At 39.5% G+C, this 24,084-nt stretch overlaps 1 protein-coding gene across 3 annotated transcripts in view; it reads right to left on the reverse strand.

Moving 5' to 3' along the window:
• LOC122807251 (uncharacterized protein ZSWIM9-like) overlaps nucleotides 1–20,643 on the reverse strand; it is a 234,960-nt gene extending 214,317 nt beyond the window's left edge. The window contains exon 1 of one of the 3 annotated variants that reach the window (XM_044078353.1): nucleotides 20,501–20,643. In XM_044078353.1, coding sequence (XP_043934288.1) covers nucleotides 20,501–20,507 — 7 coding nt within the window. In that variant the 5' untranslated portion in view covers nucleotides 20,508–20,643. Of the gene's footprint in view, nucleotides 1–3,306; nucleotides 3,351–15,528; nucleotides 15,812–20,500 lie in introns of those variants that run through there. The other 2 variants (XM_044078362.1, XM_044078343.1) reach the window with 2 other exon arrangements.
• Nucleotides 20,644–24,084: the final 3,441 nt, after the last annotated feature.

Here is a 24,084-nt window from a genome sequence, read left to right on the forward strand (position 1 = left end):
GTTCCGAGGACACTGATGGAACCGCAGGAGATAAAGTCTTGTCGGATCCGAGAGGCTTCGGATCCGACAAACTGGAGGATTTGTCTTTCTGCGTCAACGGCTTCAAGGTCAGAACCGAAGATGTCAGTCTGTAGGATTTGTCTGGTTTTCTTGCCCGATTCCCTTCCACTGATGCATCAAAGGGCCCTTTTAATAAACCTCTCAAAATGAGTTTGTTCTTACACTCCTGCAGGACTCTAATGCTGAATGCATGACAAATGGAACACGAATCCTGCAGGTGTACTGCTCCCAGGCAATAAACGCAGCTGGTATATCCGTCAATCAGGGACACTTTTTGGGAGCAAGTCGCACTTTTTGAATGTAGAAGGCTTGGATTCTTTGGGTCCTTCTTTGGACATATCTGAGTAGTACCAGTAGCAACAAGCACAATAAAACCACAGCTACAAGTAGCAAAAAAGAAAGAAGTATAATACTCTACGACAAACAACAGTAGCACTATATCTAAATTCTTTTTTTTTCTTTTTTTTTTTTTTTTAACAGAAGATAATGGAAGGGGACAGCTTCTAAGTTAAATGACAACTCCCCAACCAAGGAGAGCCTATAACTTAAATGGCTAACTCCTTAAGCTGAAAAGGGGAGAAAGAGGGATTAAGGGGAAACCCTCTAACTGAACTGGGCCGAAAGCAAAGGGTGACTCCTCCAACTAAAAACAGATTCATAAGTGGGGGGGTAGTAGGCCTGAAGGAAAAACGACAGCCTGAACAACAACTAAACAGAGACAGGTGGAATCCTAAGAATAAACACTAACTATTACTAATCTACAGTAGTATCTTCCCTGTAAAACGTTTACGATATTTAAGCAAAATATAGAAGAAACAAACTGGAAACTTAGCCTGAGCCAGTCTCCAGCAATCTCAAGCTTCAAGCGGCAAATGAGATCTGGGTAACTCTCACTAGGCATGATGGGATAGGGTCTAGCCTCGAGCCAGTGGAAGCTCTCATGCTTTAGAATGCGGCCGAGTCGGAGCAGAGGATCAGCTCCGAACCCAACCAACAAGAAGGAAGGCGAGATAGGGACAACAATACATTGATTTTTGAGCTGGGATACAGGGTCTAAATTGACATAGTAATGACATGTTAAGTTTAATTCTGGTGGCTGCCAAAAAAGCAGTCATTAGAAAACGGAAATCAAAGTCTAAAGCAATTACAGAGACAAAAGAACAGGAAGTAAGATCTTTACAAAAGAGTAGGAGTAAATTAGAAAAAAAATGGAAATTGTGGGAACAATACTTGTAGAAAAATGTTTTGGAGGAGGTATGAGGTTTAAGAGAAAGCAGGAATTAAATAAATTTATGTTAATGTTGCTCAGATTATACATCAAATACATTGTTATATAGCTTATAATGTTTGTAAATGTCAACTTGTTAATATGGTTTGACTACTTTTATACGAATGTAGGTTTGCCTATGTCACAAGTGATCATTCAAGAGGTTAAAAAAACTGAATTTGAAGTATTGCAAATTATAACAGAGATAAAGGAATTGGAAGTGGGATCTTCAGAAAAGGGAAGAAGCAAATTACATAGAAATAAATGGAAACTATTGGAAAAATACATGCAGATACCGACTTCAGGCAGGCAGAGGACCAGCATGGCATGAAAACAAAAGCATTTACTTAAAACAAATAAAAATGCAGGTGTAAATGCTTTCGTGTGTGCTACTACACTTCAGACATAAAGGTTACTATCAAAACAACTCTCCTTTTAAAATGCACCACATCCAATCACATCCTGCAGCCAATTAATGTTAATTAATCTCATTAAAGGAAGCCAAGTGTGTTAAGGCCATTATTTCACAATCTTACAAACTCTAACAAAAACCTCTGAACATGAAATTCACAATCATTGAAAAACACTGTGCTTTATAAAACACTTTCTACAATTATAAAAATTCAGCATATCAAAAACCCTAATTGCTAAAATATATAACAACATACATCTCAATATGTTATGGGTGTTGAACAACAACTATTAAGTACACATTTCGAGGCTTCACTAGTTGAACATACTTCATTAAGCTCTATATAATATATGCATCCAATATTCACTATCATCATAAAATATACAAACAACTTGTATTACACTTCCCAAATCCTCTTCTACATAGATATTTCAAGTCGATTGCAATAAGACATTTATAACAAATAAATGGATTCACAATTCTTCTAAAGTCACATTATTATATGTTCCATGAATCCTGATTCATGTCATCACAAACATGAAAGGACCCTGGATTACTTCAGTAAATATTTCGATCACACTATAGATTGAATCATCTCTAATATACTTTAAAACAAAACATAATTACGCTAGAACACCTCAACATATGGCACTTAAAGTCACCAAAATTCCATTATCCTCATCTTCAAATACAGTCGCGATGGATGGCTATTTGTTGTCATTATGCCGACGTGCATGAAAAGTTGAAATAAATAGTCTACATTATACAGCCTTAACTCATTATACAGTCTAAACTGTTAATAAAAATTCACATCCCATAATAATATACGCACATTGTAAAAATGACTGCACAGATCACATAACTTTTAAGGCTATACTGCGATAAGAACAAAACAATCTTCATTCACTGTGTGCACTCGTAACTTATGTGCACTCTTAAACTGTCATGAACACACAGTTACCTTATAAATAGCAATCCCTTAACATAGGATTGCATATATTATGAAACAACACAAAGAAAACCAAAATGTTTTGGAGGAGGTTGAGGTTTAAGAGAAGGCAGGAACTGAATAAATTGATGTAATGTTGCTGATTGTACATCAAATATATTGTTGTATCTTATGTTTGTAAATGTGAACTTGTTAATATGGTTTGCTACCCTATACAACTGTTTGCCTATGTCACAAGTGATAATTCAAGAAGTTAAAAAAGCTGTATATGAAGTATTGCAAATTGTAACAGAGATAAAAGAATTTGAAGTGGGATCTTCAGAAAAGGGAAGAAGCAAATTACATAGAAATAAATGGAAATTATGGGAACAATACATGCAGAATAATGTTCTAGAGAAGGAATGAAGTTTCAGGGAAGGCAGGAATTCAGAAGTACTCTTGGACTGATGACAGTTATACAAAAGAACAAGGATGTACAAGGTGTACAACTGGGAGCAAGTTAATATTTTTTCATTTATATAAATGTTTGTTGGCCTAAGTCTCAAGAGATAATTTAAAAAAGGTGTTTAAAAAAAAATTGGGAGAAATAATCAGCTCTCAGCAAGGAATAGTACTTACAGATGGGGCCTGGAACTTGATTTGCATAGTGAGGATGCATCAGTGGACCTAGAAGGGAAATATAACAAACTAAGGTAGATTTCTGAAGAAATTTATGAAAATATTTGGTTTAGAATATGTGAATTCAGTAGTATGCACTTACATGACTTGCATATTATCCCCCAAGGTACAATAACTGAGCTAGACTACATAGAAATTATATTTCACAGAAGCATTTGCATTTAACTGAAAGCTTTAACACACAACTAACAACAATTTCAGCTCATGAACCGAAAAAAAAAAAAAAAGATAAAAATGCAAGGCAATAAATTAATGCAGTAAAAATGAGACAATGGAGCTTTCCCACCTACCTGATAAAGGGAGAGGAACTTAAGGAATGGGTAATGGAAATTCTTCAAGAGTTATCAGGGAAGATATCTTCACAGGTTATAGCTAATGAGTTGGATAAAATAAAGAAATGACATTAAAACAGGACAGAAATAAAAAAGAAAGATATATGGTTAAGAAGTAAAATGAATTACTTAAGAGGAGCTGACAAAGGTTAAAATATTGCAGAGTAGGGAGACACTCAGAATAAGAGGAGGTGTAAATTCTAAAGTGCTAAAGAGAAGAGAAAATAAAGGAGTATCTGGAGAATACACACAAATGTAGAAAGACTGCTGTTTAGCAACTATTTTGAAAACTCCGGAGCACAAAAATCTTTAGCACAATGACTTAGGCAGCAAACTTAGGTTGCCCATGACAAGAAAAATAACAAGGGATGCTGTAGAGCTTTTAGAGAGATTTCGGAAATTTTAAGAAAATCTGTATAATGCAGAGAAATGTGGAAATCAAGAAAAATACAAATGATACTTAGGGAAGACTTAAGTATGTCAAGGTTAGAGGCAGATGTGGCTTAATTAATAGTTAAGGTAGGAAGGAATGAAATCTCCAGGAACAGATGGTATTCCTGTGGAAATCTGGAAGTTAGGAGGGAAGAAAGTGATATGGATATGGATGATTTTAACAGTATTTTAAAGGGAGGGGACTGCCGTTCATCCTATGTTAGGATTCAAGACGAACGGGTGAGGTACTTCTTTTATATGCTTTATTATATATAAAGACAAGGATGGATAGCAGCAACATAAAACATAAATGAATTGATTAACTGACAGACCTGGTTGGGGAACTATAGCAGGTTGTAGCCTGCTATAGGTCCCCAACCATGTCCAAAGACTCGCACTCCACGTTCCTAAGCACCCTGGAGAATATTAAGGTCCAACCTAACACTCTCATACTCGGCGACTTCAACTACCCCTCCATTAACTGGGAAAACTACTTGTGTACCAATACATTTGTCCAACGTTTCCTGGAATTCATTAATTCCAATGCCCTGGACCAGCTCATTCTTACCCCCACTAGAGGTAGCAACATCCTTGACTTGGTCATTACTAACATGGGCAACCGTTGCTCTACACCAATAGTCAGCTCCTCCCTGGTTAGATCCGACCACAAAATAATCACATTGGAAATCCACATCCCTCCCACCCCCCCACCCCGCAAAGGTAAGCACCATGAAAAACTTCTCCAAAGCTAACTTTGGGGTCCTAAAAACAGAGGTGGCCAACTTCACGGCACCCATACAAATGGAGATCAGTTGCATGGCCACACCGAATCATACACCAATGCACTGTATGAACACGTACATAACTGCATGGATCTCGCCATACCCAACAGAACCAAGATGCTCTCCTCCAAAAAAAGGAAGCCAATCTAGTGGTCCCCTGCCATAAACAAACTCTATAAGAGGAGGAGGAAACTGATGCGGAATAAGGTGAAGTCCCAAGACTGGAAAAACTCCCTTATCAGCCTCAACAAAAAGTTGAGATCCCTCATCAAATCCTCTAAAACTAGTTATTAAAACAGAATTGCAGCAAATAGTAAAGACAACCACAAGGCCTTCTATAGTTATGTAAAGAATCTCCACAGCAATACCCAGATTTGCTCTGAGCTACTGCACAATGGTACCTCTATACCGAGCCAACAGATATTGCCAATATAATGGCCGACAGACTCAGTGCCAACTTTACCCCCCCAAGGACCAATCACAACACCAGAAGATTGCCACGCACCCAGTATTACTGCTGCACAGGTTAAAACAGCACTGTCCAAGGCCAAAAATACAGCTTCTATGGGACCTGACAACATCCCTGGCTGTGTTCTACATGAACTACAGAGTGAAGTGGCACGTCACCTGTGTGCCCTGTTCAATCACAGCCTCACCTCAGCCTTTTGTCCCTATCGAATGGCGCACTGCTACAGTCATCCCTCTCCACAAAGGAGGAGCAACTACAGACCCTGGGAACTACTGCCCCATTAGTCTGAGTCTGATATGCAAAGCTATGGAATGCATCATCATGGACCTAATAAACAAGGATATAGGGAATCTTCAAACTCTGGAACCCACACAGTTTGGTTTTGTGAAGGGTAGATCATGCTTGCTCACACCTTGGTCGACTTCTTTGAGTCCGTCACCAGAGCTGTGGATAAAGGCAAGGTGGTTCATACAGCCTACCTTGATCTGGCCAAGGCCTTTGACACCATTCCCCAAGCAGGAATCATAGAAAAACTCACTAAGCTAGGCATCAACCCCTATATCACTAGGTGGGTTGCAAACTAGCTCACAGGTAGAACCCACAGTGTGAAAGTAGCTGACTCCAAGTCAGACTGCCGACCAGTCACAAGTGGAGTCCCACAGGGTTCGGTCCTGGGTCCTCTCCTATTTGGTATCTACTCCTCTGAAGTCCAGGCCAACACGAAGGGACTCTGGCTGACAAAGTTCACAGACGATTGCAAGTTGGGAGCTATTATTAACTCACCAAGTGATGTTGACATCCTACAGAAAGGCCTCACTGAGCCCAAGTGTTGTCTGAACCACGGCCTTAAGCTCAATGCCAAAAAAAATGTGTCGTCATCCCCTTTGGAAAAAACCCGGTTCCCATGAATTACCACATCGATGGTAGTCCACCGAACACAGAAGGCGTTATAAGCGATCTGGGAACACAGGTTGACAGCAACCTCTCTTTTGAGCACCACATTGATACTGTGGTCAGAAAGCCCTTCTATGTGGCACATCTCATTACTAAGGGTTTTGCATCCAGGAAGAAAGAGATCATTGTCTCCCTCTACTCTTCCCTCATTAAGCCAATCATGGAGTACAATGCCCCATTTGGTATGTACCTCACTAAACACCTGCAACAACTGGGGAGGCTGTAAAAGTAACTCACAAGGAGGATCCTAGACCTTAAACATTTGTCCTATATGGACAGACTAAAAAAAACCTCAAACTATTCTTAGTTTCATATCGCCTACTTAGAGGCGATCTCTGCTTGACTTACAAAGCCATGTCTGATCCAGCCCTGTTAGAAATGCTACATCTAAAGAAATCCCAATCCCTCCGCACCACATGCTCCAGAGACCTCAACCTCATTACCACAATCAGCAAAACATGCTGGAGGGACAGGTTCAGAACCCAGAGACTGCCCATGCTATGGAACAAGACTTCACATACATGTCAAGCAGAGCACCTCACTGGCCCTCCTCAAGAGAAATCTTGAGGAGTGGATGGGAAATAGAAAATTCACCCCAAGGATCACGCCAGTGGCTTTACTCAACAGAGGCACTGGGAACCAAGGTCGGGTGGCACGATGCCTGGGTAATCCTATGGGGTAGGCTTGTAAAGGCTCCAGGGCCATTAGCCTAGTACACACCTATGAACTATTACATACATACATGCTTACATCTCAACAGCTCTCTACAAAATGGCAGTCTGACTTGCATGTGCTCAGTATTTAGTCACAGACAGTGTTTTTGTCTAAACTTTTGTACTGTCAAAACTTCAGTCTTCTCAGGTGGCTAGAACTGGCTAGCCTACTTCTGTTCAATCAGCTTATAGTAGCACACAAAATTCTATACCACCCTGAAAATACTCCAACACTCAGAAATATCATAAAGCCATACAGTAATTCAAGGCAACAATGATCATCCAATAAACTGTTGGTCCAAACTCACAAAGCCATTAACTCAGCCGGTGACTCCATTTGCCAACGTTGTTGGTAAAACTTAGAATTCACTTCCATCTAACCTTACCCTCGAACCTTCTTTAAGTCTCTTCAAAAAAGGCCTCCAACAGTATTTTAAAGAGCACTGGCTTGTTTTGTCCCTGTACTAACCCTTATTATCACTACTTATTCAATGCCTTATTTAAATTAATATTGTACGCATTGCTTACTCATAACAGCTTGCTGCAACCTGTTGTTTTTGTATACTATTACGCACTGTGTATATTGTGAGTACCTACTAGAGGGCTTCGTAAATATGTTTGACTCATATCTGTTATGTTCTGTGTTATCTGGAGCTTTTCTCCCAGGGCCTCCACTGAAAATGGACATATATATCCAGTTGGACTATCCCGGCCAAATGTAAAATAAATTTATACACGTGTAAGCCCACGGAAAGATTCTTAAAGGTATACAGACATACTAATCTACATCTTCCCTCTTTATTGTGGGCACTTCATTAAAATGACATTTGCAAAAGACATGCGATTGCACAAAGACTGAGAAATAAACATCATTCATGTCCAAGTTGCTGTGTATCTGGAACATGGTCTGGAAATGCGACCTGATCTAGTGATACAGCAATTAGGACTGGGTTTAGCAACACGGACAGTCACTGATGAACAATCCATTTCAGGCGTTTCAGGAATCTTCTCAGGAACAGGGATATTTGCTGGAATGCCCTCTGCAACTGGAACACTGGATAACCCACTCTGAAATCATCTTTTTCACAGGCAAGATGCTGCGATATAGGCTCGGACATGGGTGCTAAATGTTTCCAATTTCACCTAAATTCTACTCCTTGTGACTTCACAATATATGATCTTGGCTCTAGACATACACTTTTCACAACTCCAATCCAATCAAAACCTTTGGACATCTGTATCCTCACTATCTTCCCTTCTTGTAATGGATTAAGCGGTTTGCTGGACTTATAACAGGACTTCAGGGACAAATGCCTTTTCATGAGTTGAGTATTATAATAGGATTTCAGGGACAAATGCCTTTTCATGAGTTGAGCTCTCACTGGTTTGTTGTTCTTACCACAGGGAACCAACAAATTGCTACTAACTTTGTGCAGGTGAACCAAGATGTTTATCACGAGGAACCTTTCGGACATTCAGGAGATTCAAAAAAACATTGCTATGGTCTCATTTTGACTTCTCTAATAACGGTTTCTAACTTTGAACTACACATTCTGCCAAATCAATTATATGTGGGTACTCAGGGCTACTCATAACATGAATAAAGTCCCACTGTTCACCAAATCTCGAACTGCTGGCTTGTAAACTGTGCATAGTCAGAAATAACTTTGTGCAGACTACCATGGACTGCAAAATGATGATTTAACTTAATGGCAATGACAGTACTGGATGCTAGATTAGGAAGGTCACTCTCAAAACAATTTGAAGAAGAGTCTATCAACATGAAGTAATGTTGACCATTACATTCGAAAACGTCTGTAGCTACTGTTGACCAAGGTAGCTCAGGAATTTGGTTTAGCTGACGTGGTTCTGTTGATGTAGCTTAGTACTATCACATACAGAACAAGATGCAAGTACTCTCTCAATATCCTTTGACATAGAAGGCCAAAATACTAGTCCTCTCACCCTTCTTTTGGTAGAATCAGTTCTTAAGTGGCCACGATGCAAGATGGTAATATACTCTTGTTGCAAAGATTTTGGAACAATCACTTTTGGACCTTTCATGATAATACCACTGTCAAACAAAATCTTCTCTCTGTAAGGAAAACAAGGTTATAGGTCTACTGGTAAACAAGACTGCTTTGACAGCCATCCTTGACTGAAAGTGGGTGAGCTTCTGAAGAATTGGATCTGAAGATGCGTGACTTCTATCATCATCAAGACATGTAGAAGAAAACTTATGGACTTATGACTTCAAAGTCAAGTTTCTCATTTTCATGCTGTTCAGTGGTGTATTTGGGTGATCTGGATAATGTGTCAGCAAGATAAAGAAGTTTGCTTTGTGTGTAGACAAGACTGAAACTGTACTTCTGCAACCTCAACATCATACATTGCAGTCTGGCTGGAGCTGAATGCATAGGCTTTCTCAAAATAGTAACTAGAGATTGGTGATCTGTTTCAGTCTGGATAGGTCAGCCATAAATACAATCAAGCAACTTTGAAAATCCAAACATAATTGCCAACAGCTCTTTCTCAATCGGTGCATACTGCATCTCAGTTTGGGTTAGAGCATAGGCTACTGGTCTACCCTCCTGAAGAATGACTGCACCAAAGCCAAATTTTAGAAACATCACAAGAAAGAGTAACTGGTTTATGAACATCATAGTTATCTGTGAGTTGGTGGACTGGCAATTCTCTGCTTCAGGACATCAAATACTTCTTGATGGTGTTCTGACCAGGACACATCTTTACATGACAGCTCTCTTGGCTTAAGTCTGGAATGAACTAGCCTAGGTAATTAACCCTGTCAAGAAAATGTTGCAGGGCTTAAACATTGTCTGGAGATGGCAATGGCATCTTAAGAATTGCTGCTTGCTTGGAAGGATCTGGTCATAAACTTGAAGTGGTACATAAATGACCAACATAACTAACTTCTTGCAGCCCGAATTTGCACTTCTAAGGATTGAGCTTAAGATTCACTTAATTTGCCCTTTCCAGAACTTTCTTGAGCTTTCTGTCATGCTCGGCGTCACAGGTACCTCCTACTAGAATATTATCTACTACAATACCACAAGGATAACCAGAAAAAAATTGTTCCATTGCACACTGGAAGACTTTATGCCGAATGGCACTCTCAAAAATCTGCACCTGCCAAAAGAAGTACTGAAAGTAAACAACAATGAAGATTTTTTTTTGTCAAGCAAAATTTGCCAAAATGAATTCTTCACATCAGAGACAGAAAAAACAGTGGCATCTAGCATAACAGCAGCGACTTATTTGATTGTATGCACTGGATGCAGTGGTCTCTTCAGTGCTTTGTTCAAATCTCGCAGATCAACACATACTCTGATATCACCTGAGCTTTTCTTATGAGCTACCACTATTGAGGATACCCCATTCAGTTGGTTCGTCAACTGGACAAATCACACCTTGCTGCACCATTGTTTGACTCTGTTCTGCATAGCTACTAGAACTTTCCAGGCTGGCCTGACTTCACAGTCTAACTTCATGGAGTACACAACTGGGAGTTTGTGTTGATCTTTTCGAAGACAAACTAGGCAAGTAGAAAAAATAGTCTGGACAACATTGGAACAGTTGTCTTTCAAACTTGCATGGTTAAATGAAAGTAGTCCCATTTTTCAAACGGTCTCTGAGGCCTAGTAGTGACTGTACGTCCCTTTTGACCACGTAAAATTTCAAGTCATAGCTGTCCCCAGCAGAGTAACATGAAAGCACTACTGAGACTTCAGTCTGAATTTCTTCACCACCATAAGCAACAAGCTTTACACATTTTGCCAAATCAAGCTTCTTACCAGCACATACTCTAGCAATTTTCTGCCGACATAACATTGCACTTTGAACCTGTCAACTTTGAGCTATGCGTCTTCTGATATGGAACAGTACAAAATACTTCATTCTTTGCCCAGAAATCTACTGCATTAACTGTTTCATTAAGCACAGACACACCAACATAAAAAGTAGGGTCACAGCTTTCTAATTGATCAACTTGTCTCTTTAAAAGTTCTCGTTTAATAAAATGAGCCTCTCTTGATTTACAAAATCTTTGGAAATGATTCCACTTCTTACATCTGTGGCATTGCTGATCAAAGCTAAGAACTTATCTCTTTCATACACAATTTCATAGGTTCATACTAGGCTATCTGCCCTGGGGCATTTATAAGCCTAGCCCAATTGTGTTTGGCTTACGCCACCCCTTGATTTGAGTATACTGTGCCCTTTTTAAAGTTTAGTTTACTGTGCCTCTGTCTAACAGTGACACGGAAGTAATCCCCGGGACAAACCTACGATCCCCCATCCACTCATCAAGATTCTTCTTGAAGAGAGTCAGTGAGGTGCTCTGCCTAACATGAATTGGAATTCTATTCCAGAGCGAAGGGAGCCTCTGGGTTATGAATCTGTCCCTCCAGCATGTTCTATTTATTTCAGTGCTGAGGTTCAAGTCCCTCGAGCGCGTGGCTCTAAGGGATTTGGATTTACTGAGGTGGAGCATGTCCATTAACTCTGGGTTGGACATAGCTTTATATGTCAGGCATAGATCGCCTCGAAGTAGGCGGTATGCAACTGAGTAGAGCTGGAGTTTTTTTTAACCGAGCAGCATATGGCATCTGTTTGAGTCCCTTGATCCTCCTGGTGAGGTACTTTTGGGATCTTTCTAATTGCTGCAGTATTTTGAAGATTGTGCATTTGAATGTTATTGCAAGTACCACACAATTATGACAGTTCCACCACAATTATGACAGTTGACTATGATGCTAGGTGAGGGCACATGCTTTGAGTTTGCTGACTCACTCGTGCTTCACTGAGACTGCATACTATGGAATTTGCTAGAAAGCTATGGGGTTTACCAGGGACAGTTACAGGACTCACAGTTGCTGCCATGTGCTTGGGCCCGTTTCTTTTAACCACATGCTGCATACTATTAACATGAGCACTAGAAGATACTGGAAATATAAATTTCTTACTTGTAAGCATATTTGTTTGATTTTCTGTGAGCTCATATATTTGACAAATCCCAATGACCTTATTCAAAGTTAAATCACTGTCTCGAAGCAAAATCTTTCTCACATCATCTTTAATATCACACACAAGTCTATCTTATCAGCTCATACCTTAAAAATCACCAAATTTGCACGTTTTATCCTTGCTTCTCAAGTAAGTCATATATGCTGCAAAAGTTTCACCAGATTTTTGATCCCTTGTGTAAAATAAGTGCCTTTCCATTGTAATATTCGTTTGAGGGTTACACGTTTCTCTAAATTTACGTTTTAAGCACTTGGGGTCTTCCCTTGATTCAGCCGGTACCACTATATGGCAGTTCTCCCCCTCTCCTGCAAACACAGCAGGTGCATGCACAAATGAATGCTTTCTTTCTATGGCTTCTATACCAGATAAATTAAGCAGAATAAATGCATTTGTATGTGCATCTTTTAGTCAGAGAATGCAGCTTGTACGAAAATATTGTACTCTTGCTCAAACACTCTCCAATTCTCTGCAATATTATCATCAAATACAAGTGGAGCTAGTCTGAGAAATCCTTCTGCCATGCCAACAAAGTATGCTTAAACACACTGCAAATATTGCCCTTGTAATTATGTATGAACATGCACACACACCAGGTACTTGCAATAACATTCAAATGCACAATCTTCAAAATACTGTACTTTGCGAAATATGCTTTAAAATGGCTGTATTTTGTGAAATAACTGCACTGTAATTCTGCACAAACTTGCGAACACTTTGTATACCTGGGATATCTTGAACAACTTTAATTAATGCAAAAAAGTAGCACAATGAAAAAATGCAGTAATTTTCCTTATTTTATATATTTTATGTGATTCGGACATTACTTCAAACATTTCTGTAACTATTTTGAATATTTGTATCAATATGTCACAGCTTTGAACATTTTGTTTAACTAGAAATTTGTTTTGAGTGTTCTGAGTGCTTCATTTTATATTATTTGAGGAAGAAATCATTTAAGCAAGTTTTAGTACCCGGAATTCATTTCTGACCTGTTTTTGTAAGTCATAGGTGCAAGTAAGGATGACCCAGTCCTCTATATTCCTCCAACATTAACAGAGTACCTCTCGGTCTTGATTCTGGGTCCCATTTTAACACCATGTCGCTTGTCCTATGCTATGATTCAAGACAAACAGGCGGGGTAGTTCATTTTTATGATTTATTTTATAGAAACACATCAGGAAGGCTAGCAGCAACATAAAACAAACTTATTAACTGATATACCATTACAAGAATGCATGCATGCTTCCATCTCAACAGCTCTCTACAAAATGGCAGTCTGACTCACAAGTGGTCAGTATTTATACACATATGCAAGCCCATGGAAAGCTTCTTAAAGGTATGCATACATACTCATCTGCAGGGACTCACCAACATCTTGGAAGAAAGCTGCAGTGGCTGTATTACCCAAGGACGGTAAAAACTCATCGGACCTAGCTTCAAACAGGCTCACTTCAATTTTAAACCATGAATATAAAGCGTTTGTCTATACTAGCTAAAAGAATGGCAAATGTGTTGCTAAAATTGATAGCTATGGGTCAGTGTTATTTTGTTGTGGGGAAGCAAACATGTAACAACGTTAATACAATAATAATCGTGACAGAAGCAGAATGTAAAAAAATAATCTCTGTTCTTGGTGAGTCTTCATGCAAAGAAAGCATTTGACAGAGTAAGGTGGGATTTTATGACTAGGGCAATGGAAGCATTTGCATTCCCTGACATAATAATAAAGTTAATTAGGAGGACATATGAAGGACGTGGCAAAAACTAAAGTGGTAGGGTTCCTCTCTAATATGTTGTGTAAATTTCTTTTGGACTCATTAAAAATAGTAACCCTTCCCAAGTACCAAAGGCTGATCAGTTAGCTTACAGTAAAGCACTTTTTCCTTAATCAGGTGTATTGCAGAGGAAATGGGCAGAAATATCCTCTTTCCCTTTGTTATTTGATTTATATTTAAAGCCATTGGCAAAGAAAATAAGGGACAAAGAAACACAAGGACATAATTGGTATGGTAACCAAACAAGTTGGCATTATTTGCATATATTATTATTATGGACCCGATAAATCCAAAAAAAGGACATCTCAGTGTCGCAGAACATTTTTGGACAGTTTCAATCTATCTGGGATATAAAATTAATGAAGACTTGCTCTGGTAAGGTTTTTAGTCAAATCTATAACAGACTGTTTTAAGGGATAATTAGTAGCTGCTTACAAAAGAACAAAGTGAGTGTGTGTATATGTATATATATATATATATATATATATATATATATATATATATATATATATATATATATATATATATATAATCTCCCAAGTACTTACCAAAAGTCCAGAAAGTTTAGGATCTTTACTTGGAAGTATTAAGTATTTGCATAGGTATATTTATACCCCAAGCAGACTTCCTTCCTCAGGTAAATAGTAAATGTTGGAGGTGCGATGGGGGAAGAAAGAGGTAACTGGGAACACGTTACTGGATTGTAATGAGTTGGCAAACTTTAAAAACATCCTACAGATTGTCAGAAACAGAGGGTGAGCAAATGGGGACACAGGATCTGAATTGCCTAGACATAGTAAGGCTTTATTAAGTAACTACTAGAAAATGGAAATCAAACTCTAAACCAACTGTACTTGAAGTGTTGAATATTATATGAAACAAAAAAAAGAGAGAGATCTTTAGAAAAGGGAAGGAGCAAATTACATTGAAATAAATGGAAATTGTGCGAACAATACATGCAGAATAATCTTCAGGAGGAGGAGTGAGGTTTAAAGGAAGCAAGATTTCAGCAGTTTACGTAATGCTGGACTGAAAATTATAAAAATGAAAAAAATGTGATGTATAATGTAAGCAAACATTAACATAGTTTGTCTTCTTTTCTGTTAACATATATTTACCAATGTCTTAAACATCTTTATTAAATTATCACTTAAGAAAAAAAAGTGTGCCTGTGCAGCTCATGCCATTCAAAATAGCACTGTACTTGGAAGATTTACACACCCAACAGGCAACACCCAATTTCTGATTAATAACCAGCAAAGCGCATCAGTGACAGTATTGCTATTTTGAATTACATGTAAGCCCAGCTTTGGAACACTCGCATGCAATTACACTATAATGCAATGATACCAGTAATTAATGACAGAAAAAGAACCTTCAGCTTTACCAAATGCAAGTCAATACAGAAGCTCCCAGACAATTCAACAACTCAGCAGGTTCTGGTTTCAAAATACTGCCACACACAGAATAAAATAGTAGACAAGAAGTCCCTCTGGTACACTCAGCAGGGCCGGTGTTAGCATTTTGGGGTCCCCCAGCAGACGTCATGTTGGGGGCCCCCTGGGCACTTCAAGTCTACATATCACCTTGTCACTGCCACCCTTCCTAAGCAATATTTTAGTTGATACTGCAAACTTTTAGGAGTATTGCATGCAGACTTACCTGTAGCTACAATACTCTTATATTGCAACAGGCCAGTGTACCACACTATGTTGGACCATCTCACAAATGGATATTTACAGTTACTGGCATTTAGTTGCAACAATGATACATTGCAGCAACTTTATATACAGGTCTGGACTTGGGTGAAATGGCACCATAGACCTCCTGTTTCAGAGCCCCCCATATACGCACATACCCTCCAGTCTTCCCCTCATCTTGGGCTCCCCATACTATGCACACTTCTTTTTTCTTAATTTTCTCTCATTTTGCCTTCCTCTTCAGCTTTTTCAAGAAGCCATAACTCCCTATATGCTCTGAAGTGCATTTTAAAGACTTTTTTCTTTTTACACAATCTTTTCAACCAATGATGACTTGAACAGAAATTATGATTGAGGAAAGAAATTGTGTTGCTGTACAGCTTTAGTTTTCCTTGCATCCTTTCAACACATTTCCAGACCAAGTCAGCACAGTAAAAACCATTTATGAAATAACTCGTATAAGCCAGGGCCCAAGAAGCCATAGGGTTATAGATGTTCTGGGATGTATTTTAGAGAATTTTCCCAGCCTTTTAATCCAGTGGTGACCTAAATATAAAAAAAAAAAAACATGAGTAAAAAAAGAATTTCAGTCTTATTTTTTTCCTTCAAGAAAGACATAAGTTGTACCCAAGACTTAATGTTCAAATATGACAAAATTATAGCAACAATAAACTAACAAGCATACACAAGCCCTGTTTGAGAACTGCTTGCCTCCCTAACCCCCCCAAAAAAAAAAAAAGACTGCTTAAGGATTGCTATGGTGTTAGGCTGGGATAAAAACAGAGGTTCAAACTGCCACAGTCATGTATTTCAAGTCACTGCAGACATGCATATACATAGCATACCTCCTCACTCCAAACTGTCAAAGGCAGCTACTTTTATGCATTCCTGAAGTGCGATTGTGAGGAAAGTGAAACAAATAATGACTGCAGTAATGTATTTTATTTTGTTTTTCCTAGACAGTACCCTGCCCCTACACAAGCCATAGTAGGCCTCTTTGCACACCTCTGTGGTCTGTGAGAAAAGTAAAAGAAATCAATGACCACACTGTCCTGAGCCCAAACACAAGCTATAATGACCTCGTGCAGACCTCTAAGGTTTGAATGCGATGAAAATTAAAGTAGTAATAACCCCCCACACACACAACCTATGGCAGCTTCGTGTACACACATATCCAAGCAACGCTGGTATTAGCATGGTTGCAGTTGAAGGCAGAGGCCACTATCAGCTTTATCCTACCATGGTCATAGTACAGCCTGTTCAGGTTAAAGAGCATGTTCAGAAAATGAATACATTTTCTCTCCTCACTTTTCCCCAACCAGCAACAGCTTTTGTGGGGCCCCTACAAAATCAAGGATGATTAAGTGAGCCCCCTGTATCCATTTATATAATCTGGGGAGTGAGGGCCCCCAGATTCTTTGAAGATCCAAGTGTCTAAATGTTCTGTGACATACTTTATATGCCTCACTCTTGAAATATAATTACTTGTTAGCTACATTTTTTTTACTGATGCCCAGAAAATATTGTGTGTGTCCTGCCATTACAGGGTGTGTGCACACAGATAAAAATCACTGATACTTTTTACACACATATGCATGCACAAATATATGCCGTAGCATTACTACTTTTGTACCATTGGTACTGGCACACCAGATCAGGGACTGCTATTTAGCAGTTAAACAGTGGCAGATGCAAGTCACTTATTTACCTCAATGAGGAGTAATGCAAACCTGTCACTGTCCCCGATTTCACAGACCTTCCCTGGTTTTGCTCATAATTTTGTTCAGTCCTTCATAAAAAGTTTGATTTGCTTATGAATCACTCAGGACTAGACAATCAATAAATCCAGACATCAGAGTTTTATACTTAGAGGAAAAAATGCACGTTGATGCAAAATGTGTTATTCTTATTAACTTTTTTATTGAATGAGTAATATATAAAACAGGTTCCTGATTTTGAGCCCTTATTCTGGTATTACTGGTATTGCACTGAACTCTTCAGCAAAGAAGTTAGGAGTTATAGTATCTGCTCTTCTGCCAGTATTTACAAAATTCCCTGTACAAGAAAACCATCCCTGAAGATCAGAAGCATCAGATGTTCTTAAACTCCAAGGTATGCATTGAGATCAGTCATGCTGGGCTGATGGTCTCTCTAGTGCTTACCTTGCCTATGTTCATGTCCAGCTTTAATGCAACAGAGTCATATCATAGCCCTGTTCAGGTTAAACAACCCAATCAGGAAATTAATAAATTTTTTCCTCCTCATTTTTCCCCAATCAGCCACAGTTTTTGTCAAACCCCCTACACAGTCAAGAATGATTTTTTTTTTTTTGGGGGGGGGTGCAGCCGTGTCCATTGCAGGTACCTAAAGCTGGATATGCTGTTAGTTTTAGTGGAGAGAATGTCCACTAAAAGGGTAAGCCAATGGCACTATGTCAGTGGTAAAATATTTAATGGAATTGTGAATGCTGGTTCTTGATAAAACACTGTTACTATAACCAGCTATATCTTTGAATTTTAAAGGAAATATAAATGAGTCATTACCCACCTGGTTTATTAAATATGCACAATTCATGTACTAGCTTTTGTTGTTTTGACAGACATGTTACAAAATATCAAGATAAAAACTTGCAGTGATTGGGGGCCCCCAGCGACCGCTGGGTTCGCTGGTGCCTAAAGCCGGCTATGACACAGATTAGTACCATACTTCTCAACTGTCCCAGACTTTCTGCCACTTATCACCTAATTTTTTTTAAGTAAATCACAAAAATGTGTAATGTTGACAAATTTAGACATTAGAATTTCATCATTTTTGCTGTTCAGATAATGCATACTGATTCAAAACCTGTTGCTCTATTAACCTTTTAAGTGAAACACAGTAACAGCTACAAACTGCCAATGATTTGGGACCACTGCCTACTTTCCCCAATTTTTTTTTTCAGAATCCTTGAGCAAAGAAGTTGATAAATATGATCTAGACAACTATAAATGGTCTTTACTACGATCAAAGTTGCCAAAAACCTAAGAAAGGGGCCTCAATGTAACCCACAAAAGTTATAACACCAACAAGCATCACAAATCGATTCAGGAAGGTCAGTGTCTCAGCGGTCTCTGTGCACATCTGTCTACCTGACGAGTACAGTGCTATCCACAATCCCTTGACAAAAAATGATCTTATTCAGCCAAAACATCCATATATTCAAATGAGCACTACAAGGCTTTTGCAGCCTGTGTTAAATTAAACCGAACGGGCTAGGCCCTTATTTTGAGAGAATATAACTCCTTTGCATACTGTTTTCCAGGCTAACACTTCAAGATTCTGTCAGGGGGGAAAAATGCTCCCAGGTCTAACACGTTTAGCAAAACAATTCAACTTCTAGATCTCCATAAACAAAAGCATTCAAAAATATAACCTGCAATGCTGGTCTTTCCACAAACTCAAAACAGACCACAACCGCGAGTACCCGTACATTTCAACGCAAAACAATTCTATTTAAGTCCTCCAAGAGCTTTTCAAAAACATATGAAAGTTTAAATTGCCACTGTACTTCTGTAGTACTGCAGATCAGTACACTTGGCGCTGCCAGACAATTGGCAATTGCCAGACAATGAACACTACTTTAACCACTGCTTTACACTCGCTCTATGCCTAACGCGAACAGTTATCTCTGATATTTGAGAGCATACTTCTCAACTGTCCAAATTGTCACAGAATGTCTAGATTTTTGCCTCATATTTTTGGTCTGTTCCTCAAAAAATGTGTGGATTTCTGGATTTTTGTGGCAAATCAGCGAGGACTGAATTCACTGAATGGGTGACAGTTCCAGACTTCGCAGCCTATATCATAGCAAAAAAAAAAAAATAATGGAATAGCCTCCCGGCTAATATAACCTCTACTACAACAGGCACACAATTTAATAAAAAAAAAAATAATCAAACCACATCTCAGGAAAACCTGGATCTACCCATGTATTACACGAGAGTCTCATCTGACTTTCTTCTCCTTTCTCTTTACTGCTCTAGACTCTCACTTTATCATTACTCTAATTTTCTTCCTTATCTGGATGCTCGGGTTATATAATTTTTTTTCATTCTCTGTTCCGTAATAGAAGCAAATGTAAAACACAAACTGTATGTAACTGTTGTTTAAAAAATAACATGTTCTCACTTTATATGTAACGCTTTATCAAAGTAACGGTTCTTTACCAATCACAGTTGAACCATTGTGAACACTATTTGTGCATGTGTACTTAACAATTAATCTGTTTTTCATGTCTGTATTACCCGTGTCATAACTACTTTGATATATGTTAATTTTGGAGCTTTTCTCCGGGGTAGCCACTGAAAATAGACCTGGTCCAGCTGGATTTTCCTGGTTAACAAATGTAAAATAAAATAAATAGCAGCCTTCGGAAAATGCATGGCAACATCTTTTATTCTAGCAAATTTCTAAGTCATAGAGCAATATTTAAAAATGTGTCCCTATTTCAGGGCTCCACCTCATTATTTTTGGCTTTGTCCACGTTTTTGTGCTACGAAGCTGAGAGCTACGTTTGAATGAGATAACCAGGAAGACTAGATCTCACGCACTTGACAGACGAGCATCAAAGCAAAAAACTGGCAAGGCTGCTGCTACACATATACAGGAATACTGGCGCCGGTTATTTTAGAATTCTACTGTCTGTCCAAAACCGCCATGTGTGCTGAGAGGGCGTTTAAAACAGCCACGGTAAGTACAATTGGGCTGCTATGTTTACAAAATACCCCTCTAATAAACATTAAATAACAATTATGAGGGAGGGACAATCGCCCATTTCAGCTAAGTCACCAACAAATCCTTCACCTTTTACTACAAGTGCATTGTTACTTACTACTCACACTTATAATACAGGAAATGACCAAAATGCATAACCAACACAACGGTCAACCCTTTACCTCTCATATTTATTCTTTCATTATATACAAACTCCTCTACATCTCAGCAGGACAAACAAGCAGCTTTTCGGAAACTGCCTCATTTCCCACAATACCTTGCTATCAACTATATGAAAGTTCCTTAAAGGTACAGAGTGATAAATCTTGTAGCAGTACCCAGTTACCGTTGTCTTTAGATGACAGTAAATGTGCTTATTATTAACCAAATAACGACAGAAACGTGTTTTGCCTTGAAATGACCAGAGCTTTACGTTATTAAGTCAGTTGTATTCAGAGATAGCTATCTAAAACGTGATCACCAATTCAATCCATTAAGATAACTTTATACAAATCAATGCAGTACGCAATAACAGCTGGTTGTATGGCGGTACTTAGACGGATATCAATTAGGTCCAGGTTACCCAAAGCATGAAAAATGGTAAATGACTCATATCGCCCTCTTCATGTAAGAAATCTGGAGAGCACCAGATTTTAAATATTGCTAAGTTAGAAAGTTGATTGAACATATTTTGGGTTAGCGTGCATTTTCTGAAATATATGAAGTCTAAAACTCAAAAAGTCTGTCATTATTTAGTGATATTAGTTCTCAAGGATCTGGTAGAAAACCACAGATTTCGTGAAGAGTAAACCAAAAATGTAAGGCAAAAATCTGGACATTTGAAAGGCGTCAGGCGTGGCAAATGTCCTGATCTTTTAGGACAAAAATATTTCCTATGTTTCCTCTAATGGTTGCACAAAACAATTGTTTGTATCCGAAACAGAATAACATGGTAGAAAGCTAGAAGCCATTCTATAAAACTGAGTTTTACTTTGATAAGGAAGTGAAGTCTAATCCTTTGCAGCATCTGTGGGTATGATTTGTCCTGCAAATTTACACGTTTTCGTAAAGTGCCCCACTTTGAGCGTCTGAAAAGGTGGCAATCCTAAAATTCAGACCAGTCCGCCTTATTAACAAGAAACTTAAATAGTAATGTCTTTTGGCTTTTCCCGGTTAGGGGTCGCCACAGCGGAACTCCAGTCCACTCATGATTGGCAGTGGATTTTTACGGTGCCAAGTTGCCAGCCTGACGCCCAACCTTCAAAGAAGGCACGCCCATTCACGATCGCACCTACCTCCATGTCTTTAACGTCACTTGACTTTTGACTGCAGGGAGGACATGCAGACTTCGCACAGAAGGCACTCCAGGCAAGAATTGAACGGGAGAACCTCTTGCTGTACCACAGCAACTTCAATAAAGACATGAAAATTCAGCACAAAGGCTGAGGGATCTGCAAACCCAAGCCATCATCACCGGGTCCCAGGGCTTGTCCAAAGCCTGCCTGCTACTCAGCAACGCATTCAATGATCTACTCAATATTCATGGCCCCAAGCCACAGCCCTCTAGAAGAAGGGCCATACTGTCTGAACCTGGGTTGGCCTACCAGTAAAGGACACATGTAGATGGGGTGTGAACCTAGCAACTGACATGAAGAGCATGTCAGAAAGACAGTTGTAGCTGTGTCTGACCTTCAATTAACCATGAGTGTCTTATCTGTAACTCCAGCACGATGCATCGGAGACCATCCAGGTGCAATTAACCATAGGCAAGACTGCTCTGCAAATTGTAGCATGTTACAGGCCACCCTCACAAACTCAGGAACCTCACATGGCTTTCCTGAAAACACTGGAGGGGATAAATGTATCTCCAAACACCATCATACTAGGTGACTTCAATTACCCTAATATAGACTGGGAACAAATGCCATGGAACAACTAGTCACCATCCCCACAAGAGGAGAAAACATACTTGATCTCATCATCATGAACATGGGAGCACAACACCGGAAGTATACCCCTCACTGGTGAGATCAGATCACAAACTAATCTCACTGGAGGTCCTCATCCCACCCCCACCTGAAATAAAAAAGACCACAGTAAAGAACTTCTCGAAAGCCGACTTCACACTTCTAAAGACTAGTGTGGTCTCCTTTAAGGCCCCCGAGCCGGCGGAAAACAGTACTCAAGCCGCTGAATCACTTAACAAATGCCTTCTACCAGCACCTGCAGAACTGCATGGATAAGGCAATCCCAAGCAAAACAAAAACTCTTTGTACCAAAGGCAAGCGTCCAGTCTGGTGGACCCCAGCCATAAACAAACTCTACAACAAAAGGAGGAAGCTACTACAAGATAGAGCAAAATCCTTAAAAGGTAAGACACCTTTGATCACTATAAGTAAAAAACTAAGAGCTCTCATAAAATCATCCAAAGCAAATTTTGAGAGAAAAATAGCTAAAGACTCAAAAGACAATCATAAGGCCTTCTTTAGCTATGTTAGAAACCTGGGAGGAAACTCCCAGATATGCTCAGAACTAGTTCAAAATGATGTGAAGATTACTGATCCTACAGACATTGCCAACATACTGGCTGACAAGTTCAGAGCAAACTTCTCCCCCCCCCCCCCAAAAGGAAAGATATCTATACCAAACGATTGCAGCCCCCCAAACATCTCTAACGCCCAAGTGAGAACTGCTCTCTCCAAAGCAAAAAACACAGCATCCATGGGACCGGATGGTGTCCCCGGCTGTGTGCTCCACGAACTCAACGAGGAATCAAACCCACAGCTAAGACAGCTGTTTAATCATAGTCTGACCTCTGGATACGTACCCAGGGAGTGGCGCACTGCGACTGTGGTCCCACTTCACAAAGGCGGTGCCTCCACCGACCCTGGAAATTACCGGCCCATTAGCTTGACAAGCCTTATCTGCAAAGCCATGGAGAGGATCATAATGGACCTCATAAATAAAGACATAGGGAATTTGCAGACTTTGGATCCAACCCAGTTTGGCTTTGTCAAAGGCAGATCATGCCTTTTAAATTTGGTTGACTTTTTCGAAACAGTCACCAAAGCCATTGATGAGGGAAAGGCAGTCCATACAGCCTACCTCGATCTGGCGAAGGCCTTCGATACAATACCCCACTTGGGTATCATTGAAAAACTCATCAGCTTAAATGTTAACCCATACATCACAAGATGGGTTGCAAACTGGCTGAGTGACAGAACCCACAGGGTCAGAGTTGCTGGCACCATGTCAGACTCAAAGCCTGTCACAAGTGGAGTCCCACAGGGCTCAGTCCTGGGCCCACTCTTGTTTGGCATCTACTTTTCTGAAGTACAAGCAAACACAGGAGGGTTATGGCTGACAAAGTTTGCAGATGACTGCAAACTGGGCGCCGTAGTCGAAAACACATCTGACACAGATATCCTTCAGAAGGGGCTCACAGAAACGGATAACTGGTGCCAGAGCCATGGCCTAAAGTTAAATGCCAAAAAATGCATAGTCATACCCTTCGAAAAACAAGGTTACCCCTAGCTACCATATAGGTGGCAATCCACTGAGCACAGAAGAAGTTATCAGGGACCTGGGGACCCAGGTTGACAGTAGCCTGTCATTTGACACCCATGTAGCTAAAGTAGTTAGGAAGACCTTCTACATTGCCCACCTTATCATGAAGGGATTCACATCTAGATCAAGGGAGGTCATAGTCTCCCTATACTCATCACTCATCAGACCAATGATTGAGTACAATGCCCCATTCGAATGT

The sequence above is a fragment of the Protopterus annectens genome, chromosome 1.part1 (assembly GCF_019279795.1).
Source record: "Protopterus annectens isolate FY-2018-M chromosome 1.part1, PAN1.0, whole genome shotgun sequence".
Taxonomy (NCBI): Eukaryota; Metazoa; Chordata; order Ceratodontiformes; family Protopteridae; genus Protopterus; species Protopterus annectens.